This window comes from Planococcus citri, chromosome 5 (genome assembly GCF_950023065.1).
Source record: "Planococcus citri chromosome 5, ihPlaCitr1.1, whole genome shotgun sequence".
NCBI lineage: Eukaryota > Metazoa > Arthropoda > Insecta > Hemiptera > Pseudococcidae > Planococcus > Planococcus citri.
In genome coordinates this window covers 8,964,513-8,984,255 of record NC_088681.1, presented here as the reverse complement: position 1 = coordinate 8,984,255, position 19,743 = coordinate 8,964,513, and the positions used below count along the sequence as shown (strand labels likewise).

Below are 19,743 nucleotides of genomic sequence, written 5' to 3'. Positions count from 1 at the left end.
TTCCAAAAAGTCTTGCTTTTTACCAAAAATTATCAAAAAGTCTCGCTTTTTAAAAATTTATAAAAATTTTAGCTTTTCAAAAAAAAAGCTAGGTAAGCCTTGTCGTTCTTTGTTTTGTTTTGTTTTTTGCAGGAAACACTGAGAAGGCACACTTTTAGTACAAAGTTGCTCAAAATCCTTGCTTTTTCTCCCAAAATTGCAAAAAGTAGATATCATTTTTAGTCAATAATTGTATTTTTTTTTTTTTAGAAAATTGCTCGAAAAACTAGCTTTTTGTCGGAAATTTTCAAAAAAACTCACCTTTTGAAATTGTCCAAGTCTTGGCTTTTTGCAAAAAGTTAGAAAATTCCAAGAAGTTTCCAATTTTTCCAAAAATTAAGTACCTACTCCAATAACCTCGATTTGCAAAAAAAAAATCATTTTTTGGCTCCTCATTGCTTGACAAAAAAAGGTGCTGCTTCATGCTAAAATTTCCAAAATCCTACTTTTCGTCCAAAAGTTATCAGAAATTCTCACTTTTTTGACAAAAATTAGTAAAAACAGTATTTTTCTGCCAGTAATTGCCATAAAGTCAAGTTCTTTGATAAAATTGTTAAAGCCTTGTTTCTTGCTAAAAGTTGTCTGAAATTCTCAAGTATTTTTGCAGTTTAGCAAAACAGCTCTTTTTTTGCCAAAATTTTTTTAAAAATTCAACTTTTCAAAATTTATTCAAAAGTCCAACTTTTTGGTTTGAATATCACCTTCTGTAATTATTTTTAAATTGAGTTATATTCATTTTCTTCCTGGAAATACAAAATTTTTAACCGACCCAGTCTTATTGATTTTGGAGATGAGTAAAAAATACTTTCGAAGACGAGGAACTATATTTTCAAGATGTGCCTGGATTCATCTTTTACGTGTCCATTTTTGAGAATTTTGTTAGCCCCTCCAATTCAAGTTGAAAAATCTGAAAGAATTTTTGATCCGTTCTATATTGGATTAGGCATAACACAAAATTCAATTTCTCATTTTCTCTCCCTCCCTTCATTTCCATAAAAGTCACGTTGCATAGTTCGTTATATGTAAATTGTCGTTTTACTTTGGAAAATTTTTTCATCGAATTGCATCTCTTTCAGATAACCTATACTTTTTTCAAAATTAGATCTTTTTCTTTCCCCTCCCTCCACCTCTCATCCCAATTTAAGTGGATGATCTTGATTCCAAAAAAATAGTCTTTTTTTTAAAATGAATTTTTGATCTCCGAGTCGTCGAACATTATCACTTTGAAAAATGACGCAGAATTTCGACGTTTCAATCGTCACAATCTGCACTTCAAAAAATTACGCAGTTCAATTTACTCACCTTTTTGCCATCTTTAACAACTTCGGGCTGACAGTTATGCTGCGGTTGATTGGGATCGAGATTTAAATCGGGCAATGAATGACTTATCCTTATGGAAGGTTGTTTGATACTCTCTTCGTCGCCGGCATTCGAGCCTTCGTCGCCATCCAACTTCAATGCCCACGAACGTATCCATCTCCAAGTTGAAGCGCACTGTTCGCCCAACGTGGCCAATATAACTGTAATCCAAGATTGAGAAAAATCAATTAGGTAATATAAAATAAAAATATTTATACTTCGGTACTTATAGCTTATTTCTCAAAAAGAAGGAAAACTTCATTCAAAATGATATGACAAGTGGTAATCGCGTGTCAGAGAGAAGGATGAATTAACGATATCTTCAACGTCGTCGTCGTCATCGTCATCGTAGAGGGCCATAGCATCGTTTATACCGTCATCTCATCATCGTATACAGTGTAATAATTACGACACGCCTACGTCTTAATGGTATATTTTTTCTCTCATTTTATAAAACGTCGAAATCGAAGCAGACCGCGAGGTGAGGCGATGAGGGTCTTATGTTACGTACACAACCTTGGTCTTGAAGTTCGTATTACTTTTTCTACATAGAAGGAATGGGCTTTATTGGGCTAGAAATTGTACTCATCTTAGCAGCGAACGATTTGTTGTGAGTGAAATCGTGTGTGGAAATTTGATTCCGCTCAGCAAATAGGGAAAATGGCAGAATTTCACCCTGTGTATGAGTAAATAAAAGATAATGTTGTGTATATAACGTTGTTATCTTATCTGCAACGAGCTCGACGTGCATTTGCATAACACTTTAGCTTTTAACAAACTATAATGCAGTTTTTTTTTCATTTTTTTCCCTCGTATGAAAAAATAACACTTAACGAGTTATTGAAAAATTCCTATCGAGGAAATTTCTTCGTTCGATTTTTTCGCCGACAAATTAAGTAAGTAAGTGTTTTAGTAGGTTTTTATGAACGAGTTCCCCCTCCCTCCCTGCTCTTTACCAGCTCGGTAACCTGTAGAGTTTGGGAATTTGTCGAATCGATATGGAGTTTTTTTCTCAAGTGATTGTTTATACTGCTTGAAAAGTGTACCGGGAAAATTTCCAAGGCGAGGTGCTTACGTGTACGTAGGAGTGAAAGGCTCTCGAAATTTACAGCCCTCAGGTACGTGTAGGTCGTCTGGATACTCGACTATGTTATAAATTACTCATTTAACGAGCGAATGAAATCAAAACATCGACGATGCCAAATGTCTCAAAGGTTATTAGTGATCAGTAAGTAGTGTTAAATGAATTCGCGTATATTTCGAGTAGGTATTTTTCATCCATTAATTTGTACGAGGAAAATGCCAAAACGACGACAAAAGTGCCATCTTGAAACTCCAAAGGTGTATTTTTTTCCCATCCAATATTTGCTCATGTTCATAGTGTGACTTCTTTTTACCAGCCATAACATCATCATCAGTTCATCGAGTCATTTATAATAATTTTAACCCGAATAACGACGAATAGATACATATGATTTCATTTCACAATAAAGCTGCTGCGTTGTCTTTAGGATTGTAGGAGGTGATTCAAAAGCTCGTGCTTTCAGCTCCAAGCTCTGCGACATGATTGAGTTTTATAATTACGTATTCAAAAGGCAATCCGTCTAGTCATTGTAATTGCTTTTAAATACGAAAAGCGAAGTTCTTCTCAGCACATAATTGATGGAGATGGAAGAATGGAACAGTTACCTGCTGTTTTTGAAAGAGCAAAGACCTCATATTTTTTCACCTAGAGCAGATTTAATGCTCGATGAGTGGGATAATGTTCTCGTTACCTACCTTTAGCCAGCCATGCGTTGGAGTTGAATATGAAATGTTTGAGAATTTGTCTGCCTACGCGTATAGGTTTTCTTCCATGCAGGATTTTCTTTATGCGAGGATCTCTCTGTGTGTGTTTGTGGAATAATTTGATATTATGATTAATTGTGTTTAACGAGTGTTTCATACATAGCGAAGATGTGTGTGAGCTGGTTGCTGCAGTCTTTTACTGCAGAGATTTGGGTGTATTGATGCGGAAATTTGTACCTATTATACTTGTACGACGAGTGGGTGTGTGGAAAATGTGATTTGGAGAAGATTTATAATGAGATTCGGCGTGTTAATAGATTTTTAAGACTACCTACTCGTATCAGACGTCGTGTTTGAATTTTTGCCCGAAAAAACTGAATTTATAAGAATGTTCGGAGTAAAGTAGTGAAAAAAATGTATCCCGAATTTGAACAAAAATTGCTGAAAAAAATCAACTTGAAAGGGAGATTAGCCCCATTCAGAAAAATGTTGAAAAAAAACTTTGGCCATACAGGTGGCTGAAGCAAACAAATAGGCAGGTCTCAATACGTGTTATCTGCTTGTTAGTTTTGATGTTCATATTTCCCCCACCCTCTTTTTCTTATCGAGTTGTGAACGAAGATCTGATGATGTGAATAAATATGGTGAAAAATTTCGATCAGGAGGACAGGCGGGTTCTGCGCCAGGAATGAAAAATTCAACCTCCGATTACTTCAGAATGAACAGAAAAGGAACAAATTCGTTCACTTTTATTTCCTTTATGTCTGGAAAAGTTATCTTTGAATTGAGATACTGAAATTAATTTTTTTTTGGAGCTGTTCTGTGTTCCCCTTCCCTGTGGATGTCCTTGTCCTCGTATGATGATTGTAACAGTATTAAGTTATTAAGTGTACTATTACATATTTAATACTAAACCTTACTCCACTAATATTTGAAAATAGATGGGAAGGTCCGCAAAAGGATCACCAGCAGCCTCTGCCGGTCCTGCGGGACAACTTTTTTCTTAACGGGAGAGTCCTGAGGAACATTTCTAGCCCTTGTCCTAAAACAAAAGTGGCCCTACTTACAAAATGGCGGCCATTTTGATTGACAGGCCAGCCGAATTAGCAGATTTTGCGTTCCAATATAGCACTTGCACGAAATTTTTTAAACCGAACAAATGCAGATCGAAAGATCAGGCTAAAATTCATCACCTGTCAAAATTTCAAGTGCTAAAGTGCGTTTTTCGATTTTTGGTGAATTTTTGAAAATCAAATTTAGGCCAACAATGAGGGGGAAAATCAAAATTTTACCAAATTGACCAAGAAAGCTGAAATTTGAGATATACCCTATTTGCGACATGCCAAATCGATTGGAAACTGTTTCAACCTGTTTTGAGCAATTCTGGAGCCTCCAGCAGATTTTTGGAACTCGAAATTCCCAGAAAATTTCATCAAACGGAGATGGAATGCCGAAATTTACTCTGAAAACTAATTTCAATACACGAGGTCAACTGGGTAATTCTCAAAAATTTGGCAAATTTCTGTCCCAAGACAATTTCTAGCAATTTTTTCAAAAGTGTACAAGATATGTGAATTTTTTTTTCAGAACTTGATTCAATACCACCGGGGCATCTATTTAACTATTTAAACATGCTTAGACCCCCTCCCCCTCCCCACCTGGAATCGCTTGAATGGCCAAAAGTTCCTAGTCGTGTCCTGTCCGAGCACAGGTTTTTTTTTCAATCCCGTTTTTATGATACAAATATGCATTTTATCAAAAAACCAAAGGATACAAAATTGTTCTACATGAAATTTTCTACATTTTGACGCTATCAGTTGAACTCAAAACGTTTATTAAATAACTTTACAGGGAGTTCAAAGTCTGCCCCCGACTTTAATGTCCATCGCCGTGTTCATTTTTCAGATTTTTTTTTAACCAGTTTGAAAATATTTTTTTATGTGGATAAATGGTCACACCGATTCGAGTGGTTGATAAGAGTGCTATCCACATTTCAAAAGACGAATGTCAATTAATTTAGTTCGTAAAAAAATCGAAATACATGCAAAATTTTTACTTTTTATTTTTTACATGTCTCAAATTCAACTTCCATAGTCGTGTCTCAATATTTTCGCGGTAATGTTCGGCTTTCTGTCCAAAAACAAGTATACAAATATTTAAGGGGTATGTACGGTTACATTGATACAAGAAATTTCATCGAATGATATTTTCCAATGCCCTTTTTTTCGAGATTTTCTCACATTTTCCCTGCATAATTTTTTCCTCGTCGTGTCTTTAAGAAGTCTTAAAACCTTCCCTCCCACTACCTCAGGGGGGGGGGGTTGATTGAGACCAATACCAAAAATGAGGTCGAGGGTATGTATATTTATGAGTCCAATTTTGAAAATTTCAAAAAAGTGTGTATTTTAAAATTTTCAAAATTGAAAAAAAAATATTGAAATTTGCCCCAATTTCTGAGAATTACCCAACTGCAGGTGGATTTCTAGACATTTTGGAGCCTCCAGCGTTTTTTCGAGCAGTTCTGGAGCCTCCAGTAGATTTTTGAAACTTGAACGGAGATGGAAATCCGAAATTTACTCCGCACTCCAAGTTTGACACCCTCTGAAGTCGACTTCAATTAGGTTTAAGTCATTTCGGAGCCTCCAGCGCCTGTTTGAAAATTACTGGAGTCTCCATCAGATTTTTGAAACTTAAAATTCACACAACATAACATGAAATGGAGTTTGGAAGCCGAAATTTAATCTGCAAACTAATTTCAATACGTTACGAAGTCGACTGCTGCTAGATTTCAAGTCGTTTTGGAGCCTCCAGCGATTTTTTGAGAGGTTTTATGGCGTTTTTTGGACAGTTGAAATTTAAAAAGTAGCTTTAAGCTTCAAAACCATTTGAAACCACGAATTTTTGTGGGAATTTCGAGTTCCAAAAATCTGCTGGAGGCTCCAGAACTGCTCAAAACAGGTTGAAACAGTTTAAAATCGATTTGGCATGTCGAAAATAGGGTATATCCCAAATTTCAGCTTTCTTGGTCAATTTGGTAAAATTTTTATTTTCCCCCTCATTTTTGGCCTAAATTTGATTTTCAAAAATTCACCAAAAATCGAAAAACGCACTTAAGCACTTGAAATTTTGACAGGTGATGAATTTTTGCCTGATCTTTCGATCTGAGCTTGTACGGTTTAAAAATTTTGTCCAAGTCCTATGTTGGAACGCAAAATCTGCTATTTCGGCTGACCTGTCAATCAAAATGGCCGCCATTTTGTAAGTAGGGCCACTTTTTTTTAGAGGACAAGGGCTAGAAATGTTCCTCAGGACTCCCCCTTTGAGAAAAAAGTTGCCCCGGAGGATCCCCAGGTGTGTGCAGGTGATCCCTATGCGACCCCCCCCCCCCCGACTAAAAGTTGTGATGAAATGTTCATAACTTGAACGCCTAAGCGGGTTCTGCGCCAGGAGTTTAAAATCGATCACAATTTGCTTCAGAATGAACAGAAAAGGAATAAACTGAAATCTCTTCGAGTTTGAATCATAAGTCTGAAATTTTTCGCGAATTTTCCTCTACCCCTCTTCCTTCCTCCAATCACATTTTGAGGCCCAGTTTCAATCTCCTCGGAGGAATGAACCGCGTTTTCAAAGAGGTTGTTTATTTTTAAATTTGCTGACAATTTTGGAGGTCTAAGGGCGAATTGAAAGGACCGAATCAAAAAATTAAGTTGATATCGACAAAAAGTAATTTTAATTCATTGATTTTCTTTTCCAAGTGCATAATGAAAATGCATATTAGTGGAAGTAGAACTTTTAGAAATTGACCATTGTTTTCTAAATTTGCAAAAGTGATATAATTTTAAGATTCTGTACAATTTTTTTCCAAGTTTTTAAATCCCAACATGAAACCAAATGGTGGAGACATTTTTTCAAAAATTTCTAGTCAGACTAAAAAATTTCAAAATCAGAAATGCTCACCTAAACATTGGAAATTGGTGACAATTTTTTCTAAGAAAGTCTGATTATCAGACAATAAAATCACATGAAGTACCTATCTACCTGAAATTTAATTTTTTTCCACGTTTTTAAAAGTCAGACACAATACGAAGAATTCAACTGTTTTTTGGGGTGGGGGGGGGCTGTTTGCAAGTGCAATCAATTCAGTAGATCGAAAATATGTAATGCATATAAAATTTCAGCTCTTTAAATAAATTCGGAAAAATGTCGATTATTTCTCATTCTTGGCCCGAATTTAATTTTCAAATATTGACTAAAAATTGAAATAAAATGAACTTTACTATCTGAAATTTTGGCAGGTGGTGTATTTTTGTATGCTCTTTGGATTTTGCTTTGGCCAGTTCAAAAATGTTTCTACCAATCAGGAAACCCCCTCCCCCCTCTGTCAAAGTACCAAAAAAAAATACAAAAAAAAATTACGAAAATTAGCAACAACGTTCGCAAAATCATCCACGTACAAATTTCCTACGACCATGTACTACGTATAAGAAGAAACACAAAAAATTATGGTCGATATTTCGCACACAAATTTGACAACTTCCCAATCTCGTTGTTCTAAATTAACCACGAATCCGGCAAAGTTCGTTTATTAAAAAACTCTCCACCAGTCGTACAAATTATTAGGTGATATAAAAAGCAAAGCAAACGCGGAGCAGAAATGAGCAGAGCACAGCACAGCACAGCAAAGCAACGCAGAAAAAATATTGTACTCGTAACATTCATCACAGCAGCAGATGTTCGCTGTTCGCCGAACGTACTACGACGATTTTTGTTACTCCAAGGTTTTTTTTTCAACATTGAGGGGAGTACTTGCCACTTGAGACGCTTTTTTTTTTAAATATTGGAATCCGTAATTGGATTATAGGCGTAAATGTGTAAACCATATGGCGTATTTGGAAAACGTTTTCTCACTTACAATTTACCACGTTGGCGGCGCATCTTTTTGACAACGTTTATACTAGTACTCGTAGTAGTATAGTATATTGAATGTGTACACGAGAACGAGAAACGGAAACGTTGCAAAAAGGTTGCTTGATAAAATGATGGTTAAAGCACACACACACACACAGACTGGGTGAGAAGGAAGCAGATCAAACATAACGACGTTGCATTTCGATATACACGATTACACCAGAGAGTCTCGTATGGTAAGGTTGTGTGTACTCGACGAGACATTAAATAGGCAAAGTTTTACATTTTTACGTCAAAACTTTGACAATTTTATCGCACGACGACGAATAATTCTGTGGAAATTACTAAAATCACCGAGTACAAAATGGCGCTAGCATTGGCACTGGTGTTGGAAAACGCAAAAATGTAGTCGTCTGCGAGAATACGACGACGTGTGACGATATACTTACGTACTCGTAGCTTACGAGATATTGCATCGTGTATCGATGGTACATATAACATTCAAAGTATTGTAATAAATTATCGAAAAACTAACGAGAGTTGAGCTTGTTTAGTGCTACATAGAAGGACGTATTTGGAAATTTTGTTCGCATTTGAAGCATTTTGGATGGTGGAAAAATTTCACTAAAAGTTAATTTCACTTTGCCTAAAATCAATATCGAAGACGTTATCAAACTTTCAAGTTTCCTATAGGCCAACTTCTGCTTCATCTTCACCATTCAACCAATGCTGTATAATAATCTAGTGTATTGAGTATTTCCAAAGGTCACCTTAGTACTTTAGTTTTCTCGTGGCATTATTTTTTACTCTTTGGAATACCTACACGCGTAACACAATTCGATAATTTTTTTTCCACATCGAAATTTTTTCCAAGTTTTGTACAATTATTCAAGATTTTTGTCGAGAAATTTTACGTTCAACTTATTCATTCTTGTGTTTTCGCGAATATTTTGAAACGGGAGAAAATCAAATATTGAAAAAATAATAACTAACTCTAGATGCACGAGTTTGTAAATTTTCCAAAATGTAGACATTCTCAAATTCATTCGGTATTTTTTGCAAGTACATGAGCGCTGAAAATTCTTATTATGAAGGGGAAAGAAGCAGAGGCGTTCAAAACTTGTAAAATTCGCTAAACTGAATGAATTTTTAGCCAGCGCTTGCTCGAAATTATTTTCAATTCAGTCTGACCGAAGCTGAAGCGAGATATTATAAAATTTCTCAGAAACAAAAATATACATCAATCGATGCAAGAAAGAAAACTCGTTTGAGGTGATTCGTGCTAACCAAAACTTCTGAAAAATATCGAAAATTCGCCTCATTCAAAAAAAATGTTGGGCAAGAAATTGAAATGGATGATCTGGAAATAATATACCTATGGACGTTTGAAACCCACATCACGATGAGTTGAGAAAGAGAGAAGGGGAGGGGTAAAGTGTCTTGAAATTTAAAAAAATCAGCATTTCATTATTTTTTGGATGTTTTGCTGCTGCGGCAGCGTTGACTTTTTTCAACTATAGGAGGTTCGTGCTTAGCTCCAAAAATGTCAAAAGATTTTAGGGAAACGATCTGCTTTTCTGGCTCATTCCAAGTTTCTCACACTTCAAATTAGATATTTTGTTCTACTTTATGCGTAAAAAATTTTGAATTCTGGAACTCCATCCATTTTAAAAGTTTTCAAAAATTCGGGGCACACAAAATAGCCCATCCAATGCAAAATCAAACGTTCACATCGATATTTCGAAAGTTTGAAAAGTTTTCAATGCAGGAAAAATACTTACTTTACAAAAAGAATTCAAGATGTTGAAGTGCATTTTTCGATTTTTGGAGAATTTTTGAAAATCAAAATAGAAAAAACCAGAATTTCATGGAATTGAATTAGGGTGTAGAAAGTCGACATGTATCTTATTTTCGACCCTTTCGATCGATTGGAAATTGTTTCTAGCTGCTTTGAGCAGTTCAGGAGACCACCCAAGAAAATTCTTGATCAGTAATTATCAAAATGTTGCTGGAGGCTCCAAAACGACTTGAAATCCATCTGCAGTCGACTTAATATCGTATTGAAATTAGTTTGCAGAATGAATTTCTGCTTTGCAACTGTATTTGAAATTTCAAAAATGTGCTGGAGGCTCCAGAAATTTCCAAAAAGTTCTTTGAAGCTTCAAAATGACTTGAAATCCACCTACAGTCGACTTAATATCGTATTGAAATTATTTTGCAGAGTGAATTTTAACTTTTTAACTGCATTTGAAATTTCAAAAATCAGCTGGAGGCTCCAGTAACCATCGAAAAGTTGCTGGAGGCTCCAAAACGACTTGAAATCCACCGACAGTCAACTTTATATCGTATTGAAGTTAGTTGGCGGAATGGATTTCGGCTTTTCAACTGCATTTGAAATTTAAAAAATGTGCTGGAGGCTCCAGTAATTTTTAAAAAGTCGCTGGAGATTCCAAAACGACTTGAAACCCACCAGCAGTCGACTTCATATCGTGTTGAAAGTAGTTTGCAGAATGGGTTTCGGCTTTCCAACTGCGTTTAAAGTTTCAAAAATGTGCTGGAGGCTCCAGTAATTTTCAAAAAGCAGCTGGAGATTCCAAAACGACTTGAAATCCACTTGCAGTTTACTTCATATCGTATTGAAGTTAGTTGGGTGGAATGGATTTCGGCTTTTCAGCTGCATTTGAAGTTTCAGAATGTGCTGGAGGCTCCAGAAATTTCCAAAAAGTCGCTGGAAGCTCCAAAACGACTTGAAATCCACCTGCAGTCGACTTCATATCGTATTAAAGTTAGTTTAGGGGAATGGAATTCGGCTTGCATTTTTTGATGATATTTTGTGGAAATTTCAAATTCCAAAAATCTACTGGAGGCTCCAGAACTGCACGCAACTGTTTGAAACCGCTTCCAATCAATTTAGCAGGTCGAAAACAAAGAATATTCCAAATTTCAGCCTTCTATGATTGTCTATTATTGGTTCAATTTTGACTTTTTTGCTCATTTTTGGCCTAAATTCGAATGTCAAGAATTCACCAAAAATCGAAAAATGTACTTGAGCGCTTCAAATTTTGGCTGATGATGAATTTTTGCCTTCTCTTGAAAAGTCATCAAAAAAGTGAAATTTTGGACAATTTAAAAAAAACGCTCGACTTTGACAATTTCAGAAAAAAGCTGGAAGTTAATTAAAACTTGCATAGAATTATTGGTATTTCAAAAAAAAAAATTTGTACCAACATTGAGAACCTTTGGTTCTCCTGTAGACGTGTCGAGAACCAATTCTAAAAATAAGGTTGTTAAAAATAGGCTGAAAACAAGGCTCTGATACTGTAATTTTTCCAAATTTCCAAATAGAATAATAGTTTGTATTTTCACTTATCATTTTCAAATCCTCTTCTCCTCCCAACCATAACGAGTCAACAAATACAAAAAATCTGCCGAAAATATTCAACCACCTGGCAAAAACAAGTGAAAGACCAAGTCAACCACAAAAGGTACGTGACCGAGTAATTTCTCACACAAAGAGTATCGACATCGCGAAGCAAATTATCTCATCCTATAGAATACAGAATAGTTAAGGAGGAAATCTAATTGGCACTCCATAACGTCACATGTGAAACGATACAAAGAGTGATTAGAGTTTTGGGATATACGTAACGTACCTAGTTAGGTAAAGATAGAGACTCTACCAGTATCAGTAGATACTATACCGAGTAATGAAACTTGTTAACTTCCATTACAATAATGACTAAAACTTTGTTTACTTTCGTACACTGTTCACAGTTCACAGGTACCATAATAAGACAGCATGTACCTTGTACAAAACACAATACACGTTTGGTTTTTGCATCGAGCATCGCGCATCGGTGCAATGACTCATGGTACGAGATCTTACATCTTCAGTTTCATCGTTAGGTGTTACTTTAACCCCACCCTCCCTCCTTCCTCCACCCCTATATACCGAGGAAAACATAAGAAAACAGTTATTTGCACGTATAGGTACGTAATGTTACTACTACGTCAGTATACGATTTAAATTAAGTACTTACTACCTGCGTTTATTTTCCCTGCAGATCAAAAGAAAAACTTGCACTTGGCGTTTTTCAAAATTCATTGTAAGTATGGTACTTACTTACCTACGTAAGTAAAGAAAAACAAGCAAAATTAATGAAATACCTACCCAAGTATATAGAAGGTTTGCTACAGGTACCTATCCTATGTACTCTATGTAACGTGGGTAATTGAAATTCAACAGAAACTAAGCTATACGTATTTTAATTACGAGCAAGTGGGTTTTCAAAATGACAAATATTAATAAAGTTTTTTTTTTTCTTCTGAACCTTAATGTCAATTAATAAAACGTGCTCAGACCTACTCGTATTTTTTTAACGAAAACTGAGATGAAGTCGTTAATTTTAAATTCTTTTTTTAAATAAAGCGTGGTGACTGACTTCAAAAATAATATATTATTCAAACAAAAATATGTAATTAAGTTCTATTTTTGTACATCAAAAATGTACTTCTTGGAAGAGCTTAGACGAAGAAAAATGCCACAGTGCCCGACAGAAGAATAAATTGGATGAATTTGTGTGCTTGAGAGGTATCGTGATCGTATTTGGATTACTTTTAGAGATCAAAGACACTTTTCCATCTACCCTCCCATGGTCACAATTTTCAAGTCACTTTTATTCCCTTTATTAGATACGATAAAAAAAAATTTCAAGCCAAAGTAGGTGAAAAAAAATTAAAATTTGACCTAATTTAGCTAGAAAACTGAAATTTATCAGTATTGAGTAGTTTTGGAGCATTCAGCAAATTTTATTTAATTGAAATTTCGTTAACATAATATTATCCGATCGAATTGAAAATCTAAAATTAATCAAATGTATTTTGTCTTTTTTTCATTTTTACTCGTTGAGTTGATTGTAAGTTGGTTTAAGCCACTCTGAAGCCTCATACACCCATTTCGAAAATTCAAGTTTTACAAAAACTATGCCCTAAAATCTGTGTAAAAAAACTTGGTTGTTTGGAAATGTTAATTTCTAATATTTTAAAAAATCTGCTGCGGATACAACAAAATTGCTCAGAAATATTTTAAGACCATTCAAAGTGGAGAGTGGGGTTGGATAGGCAGATGCCATGTTCCAAAAGTTAAGAAGACTTACGGTTCATGAATGGGGACTAAAGCCTACCCAGTTGATTTCAATCTGTCGGGGGGGGGGGGGGGGTGTGCATTCCAATTGTCTAGTGGTGGGATATTATCGATATTTATCGATATATATCGATATTTGCCGCCGTCGATATATATCGATATTTTGAAGCCGATAATCGATTATCGGAAAATTTTTAAAAATTATGCAAAAATCCCGCAAATAAATTGTGCGAGGTATTTTTTTGATCTTTTTGAGCATTTTCAGACTCTTTTAAAGTAAAATAGTGATTATCACGGCTATTAATGGTAGCCATGGGCCACATCTGTAGAATGATGAAATGTTGACAATTACGTCATCAATGTCATCATTATTTTAAAAAGCGCCAAATAGGTAGCTAGATACTGAAAAGGCAAAAAAATAAGGAATAGAAACAGCTTAGAGATGATTCAGTTTCTCTTTTCATCAAAAATCAGCTGTTTTATGGTCTTTTTATGAACATCAAAAACATCCGATATATATCGATATTATCGATATCAGACCTCCGATATTATCGATATCAGACCTCCGATATTTTGACGATATCGATATCCCGAAATATTGATAATATCCCATCACTACAATTGTCAGCTACCCAGCAGCCTGCTCGCCCAGAGACTTGCTTAAAGGGGACCGCGATGCGCTACGATCCAGTCAATGAAAGGCGTTATTGACAGTCATCGGTGAGTACAGGCTGAGGCAGTCTCGTCATCAGGCCTGTTACGTCATTGCTGGCGTCATGTCAATTCAACTGGAAATAGACTGGCAAAGACAAGTATGTGCTGCTGCCAGCCACCACACCAAAGGCCATTAAGAGAAAGCAAAAAGAGTACCTACTCAACCTCACAATCGACAAATGGCAGGCGAACTGGACAGACTCAGAAGCGCATAAGCATCGACCTTTTATTCTCCTCATCTGGACCGCGATTTGAAAGGTTCATTTTGATGCAAACCTCCTAAATCGAGTTTGTAAAGAATGCCTCTGCACATTGCGCAAACTCGTCTCTTACCTTACCCCACTTACCAAGTGTACGATCATAATCGCGTGTGGAAGGTGGTTATCTCCTTCCACACGCGATCATGATGGATTAGGATCATATGTGCGGTAAGTGGGGTAAGGTAAGAGACATGCGCAGAGGCATTCTTTACAAACTCGATTTGGGAGGTTTGCATCAGATATTTGCTTGAATTCCGATTGGAATCGCTGTCCAGATAGGGAATAAAAGGTCGATGCGCATAAGACCAAACGATTTATTCCCAACATCAGGGATAGACTCTGTAATGGACTAGTGGTCAATACGTAGCAGACACAGTTGCTGATGGAGCACGGGGACATAGGCTAGTACCTATTTCAGAAAACCAAGAAGAGGGACGCCCCTACCTGCTTGAGATGTGACACTGGAGATGCTGAAGATACTCCTCACATCATGTGGAGGTGTCCTAGACACAACAAAGCTCGAGACCGGCTTAAGCAGGCCCTGATGTTGGACAAACGGCCCTGTGAACTGCCCGAACTGCTCAGATAGGGAGGGAGACCATTCTCAGTCTTTGCCAGCAAAGCATTAACTGTGAAGACACGCCAGCAAAGCGAAAGCGATGCTGCATGATCAAGCATCCAAACGCAGCAGGAGCTAGCAAGTAGTAAAATCTGACCTATCAAGGACACATAGTGTCTATGGTGCGTGGGCCAGGGATGCTACCCCTGACTTGCAATCAAAATGCACAAAATTGCTCCAACTCAAAAAGTGCTTTTCTGGACATACATGGCGTTGCCTTTAAGGTGGCCTTATACTTAGTAAAAAAAATTGAAACTTTTCTGTTGAAGGGGTTCATTTGGAATCAATTTTAACCAATAATTGTAAAATTTCCTATTTTTCAACTTTTTAAAATTTTTTCCCCCATTCAAAAAAATCACCCCCCTTCCCCCGCAATATTTGCATGAAGTTTTCAATCAATTTGGCAGATCGAAAATGGGGTATATGTATCTGAAAATTCACTAAAAATCGAAAAATGCACTTTAGATCTTGAAATTTTGACAGGTGATGAATTGTTGCCTGCTCTTTTAATCTACCTTCGTACGGTTTAAAACATTTCGTGCAAGTCCTATGTTGGAACGCAAAATCTGCGATTTCGGCTGACCTCTCAATCAAGCTTCCCGGCATTTTGTGAGTAGGGTCATGTTTTTTTTTGTTTTTTTTTGTTTTTGAGGACAAGGGCCAGAAATGTTTCTTAGGACTCTCCCCTTTAGGAAAAAATTATCCCGGAGGATCGGCAATGGATGCAATAGATCCTCATGCAAATATTGTTACAATTCCTCGTTAGCTGGAAAAAAGGCGAGGGTGGGTTGAGGGGAGGGAAGGGAGGGGTTTTTTCAATGTCTAGGTATGTACCTCTTGGGAATCCCTCCTCTCTAATTCAAGGTTATAGCGCTGGAAAAAAATTCACAACGGTTTGTTGCGCTATCTGCTTCGCTGCCTTCAAAAATACATATTAAATGGAATGCGTAAGTGTTAATAAAATTGCCTAACTAGTTTGCCGTAAATATGAATTACATTATTCCCAGTCCCAGCTCACTTTTACAAATTGATTGAAACTGAAAATTGAGTTGATCCTCAAATTTTAGACCAACTCAAATTTTTTCACGAGTGTGTATGTACCTATACTCTTCGATGGTTTAACCCACCAGTGAATGAATAATTTTGCATTTCAGTAAAATTTTTGAAAATTACGTGAAAAAAAATAAAAAGCGTTGAAATGATGTAAAAACGTTCTAAAAATACAATATGTTTTCACTGGTGTAAAAATCAAAATTGATTGAAGTCGTATTTTTTCGGATTTTTGGGCACAGTGTAGGAAGTGGAGCGGTTTTAAAGCAACGTCTTAATAAATGTCTCGTTTAAAAAAAAGCAAAAAAAAAACTAGGTACCGTTATTATTGAATTTTATGTTTTAATACAAACCTTAAAACTCAGCACAAAACTTTGAACTTCACATTGAAAACTTGAGGTATAACTTTCAAGTTTAACTTTCGAACTTGATTTCTTATTAAAACAGACCCTTTTTTAAATGCATACTTTCACTTTTCAAACTACTACTTTACCAATAATCTTTGTTGACATTCTAAACACCGAGCAATCTCATCCTGCGCCTTCAATTACCGCAATCTTTCTTCACCAACCGCAGTGAAAAAAAAAGAAGAAAATCCTGATACGAACTACAACACAAACACACACCAAACCTATATCTTCACCTTATAGAAGCCTCTTACGATATTATGAAGAGAGTAAATTTAAATATTTAATAAATTGCCATCATTTCGCGTACACGTTTGGATTTGATGCGTTATTCGTCATGCTCGAGTTCAAGATTTACGTACTAATTTGTCTTCGCATTGGTATAGATTTAACCTTAATAAAAAAAAAGAAGCCCAGATGATGCAATAGGAAAAAGAAATACGACTTTTCCAAGTTAAATATGAGAATTTTCCAGCTGTTTGCCAGCAGATGAATGGCAGCAGTGTGAAAATAAAAACAGGGCAGAAAATACCGCGAGTGATTCGCAAAATATCCACTTCCTTGACTCTTGCAATGCTCTTAAAAGGAATATCACACGATATATACTTAATAGCAAGTTCAACAAACACAATGCCTACAAAACAAGTCTGAATTATTCATAATGTATTCGATGAGACGACTGGGGCGAAAAAAAATGAATGAATAAATAAGTACCATAATACTCGAATGAATGAACGAGAAAACAGAAATAAAGGTCATTCAAGAGTAGGGAAAAAAATCCATATTACGAAAATTGACCACAATAACCTTATAAACTATCATTTTCACAACAAAACCAGCCAGCGACGATATGAATAGGTACTAATATTTTGTCGCACGTTAGATAATCATGCGACGAGTACATTAAAATTTTAAAACATAATGCAAATAGGTATATCACGTATCGTAATTCGAAAATCAGCGTTTATAATTTATTTAAAAAATTTCTTTACCCTTAGTAAAGCCAATTCGTGGAACCTTTTTTTTTTCGAAATCGAAAATGGATATTACGAGAAAAAAATGTAAGGTGCACTGGGGGAAGTCAGAACAGTTTTTCGATATTTCAACTTTGATCAGCTGTTACTCTCGTACTAATGAACGAATATGGCTCAAACTTGTTATGTAGGTTCCCATAAGGGTTCCTTACCTATGGTAAAAATTTTAGCGCGATTGTCTCAGTAGCTTTTGTACAATGGAATAAAATGTAACTTGTTCTGACTTACTCCGCTTTGGACTACCAAAGTCAGAATATCTACAAAATTAATTGCTGATATTAGGATTCGACCCTAATCGATGAGCGATAGGTCGAATAATATGTTTTCGAGGTCGTAGAATTCGAATCTGGAGTTATTTTTTTTGTAGGAGTGGGGGGTGAGGCGTGAAGAGAGGGAAAGTTTCAAATTTTTCCTACATTATCGTGTAATATGTTCTGGAGGTCGTAGAATTCGAATCTGGAGTTATTTTTTTGGTAGGGGTGGGAGGTGAGTCAAGGGAACAGAAGGAAATTTCAAATTTTGCCTATAGGAATTAATGTGTAATATGTCGATTGATATGTTTTTGAGGTCGTATAATTCGAATCTGAGGTTATTTTTTCGCGGTGGGGGGGGCGAGGCTAGGGGAGAGCAGAAATTTCAAATTTTGCCTATATTATTGTGTAATACGAGTGTTGATTGATATGTTTTCAAGGTTGCAGATTTCGAATCTTGAGCTAGTTTTTAGGGTCGAGTGCTATTTAAGTATCACCATTTGGGGAGGAGGTGTGGCTCACTGTGCCCCGTGGAATTTGGAACAGTAATGAAATGAGCTAACTAATGATTATTTGAAATACCTTCCGCTCAAAAACACGGATGTGTATGAAAATGGCGATTTGTAGAAATCTCCCCCTCCTGCCTATTAATTCCTCCATAGTGGCATTTTGGCTGCCTTTGTGGTAACTTCAAAAAAACAATTCATCTGACAATTTATTGTAGAGTACAAAATGTATTTGTAAAAAATTAAAAAACTCATGTGTAAGAGGAAAAATAATTATCATCTTCTGAGAAAACAAAACAAAAAATCCTCAAAACATGGTATACACCACTCCAAAATACACATCTGACATCACTCTGCAAAAAAGAACACATGATACCTATTGCCTGATTGTATAGGATTTTTTTTCAAAACATGTTCTGAATTCTGATTTTATATAAAAAACTGTCAACTTTGAACATCAGTGGTATAAGAAAACATTGAGATAAATACCTAAAAACCAAAGGAATTTTTACTTTCCTCATTCTACCAAAAAAAAAACAACTCCAGATTCGAACTCTACAACCTCGAAAACATCAATTGAAGGGCGATTTTCCAAAAAGCGCTAAGTCAAAAATTATGATTTGGAGATAAATGATGTTTTTAGTGCCCATTCCAAGGCACGATGCACTTGGAGTATGCCACCTATCCTGCATGTTGTATTGGATCTACCTCAACACATATGTGTTGGTTTTGTGGTGTAACTCAAGTTTGCAGCACTTCTGCGGCAGAAAAAGTAAACTGACTTATCGCCTTTTGGAAAAACAATTTTTCACGACCGTTTTCATTTTATATGATAGAACCAGTGTTGCAAATCGATGTAAGTCAACTCTAATTCACAATACAAAAGTATATGACCAAAAAAAATGGATTACAAAAAATTTTACCTGTATTTTAAACAAAAATTAAGTACCTATTACAACACTATAAATTGAAAAAAAAGATTTTTGATTTTAAAAAAATCTTACCACTATTTCGGAAATAAAATTACGAAAAAAAAATTTTTAATTCAAAAAAAAATTTGTTACCTCCATTTTGGCGATAAAATTGGCAAAAATTGAGTATTTATCTACAGCACTATCATTAAAAAAAATTTATCTGCATTTTGGCAATAAAATGAAAACGAAAATTAAGTACATATTACGGTACTATCTATTAAAAAAACCATATTCGCAGCTCTATTTTGGCTATAAAAGTAAGGAAAACGAAGTAATCATGACTTATTGCGTTTTGGAAAAACAATTGCAATCCGCAACTTACAGAAAAGCTGGATTGTGCGTAGATAAATAGGTATATTTGGTAGGTTAGGCATTAAATAGGTGAAATACACAATGGCGTGAAAAACTCAATTTTCAAAAAAATTGACTTATCCACTTTTGGAAAACCGCCCTTCAATTGACATATTACACCATAATATGTACAAGCAAAATTCCAAATTTGAAATCCTTCACCCATACAAACCTACAACTCACCTCCCACCTTCACCACAAAAAATGACTCCGGATTCGAATTCTACGACCTCAAAAACATATTATTCGACATATTATGTATTACACAATAATGTAGGAACAATTTGAAATATTCCCTCTCCCCACGTCCCACCACCCACTACTAAAAAAAACCTCTAAA

General features: G+C 35.6%; 1 protein-coding gene across 1 annotated transcript in view; it reads right to left on the bottom strand.

Moving 5' to 3' along the window:
• LOC135848980 (synaptotagmin-10-like) overlaps positions 1 to 19,743 on the bottom strand; it is a 286,616-nt gene that overhangs the window by 235,338 nt on the left and 31,535 nt on the right. The window contains exon 3 of the mRNA XM_065369095.1: positions 1,342 to 1,559. Within this exon, the coding sequence (XP_065225167.1) occupies positions 1,342 to 1,559 (218 nt within the window). The remainder of the gene's footprint in view (positions 1 to 1,341; positions 1,560 to 19,743) is intronic.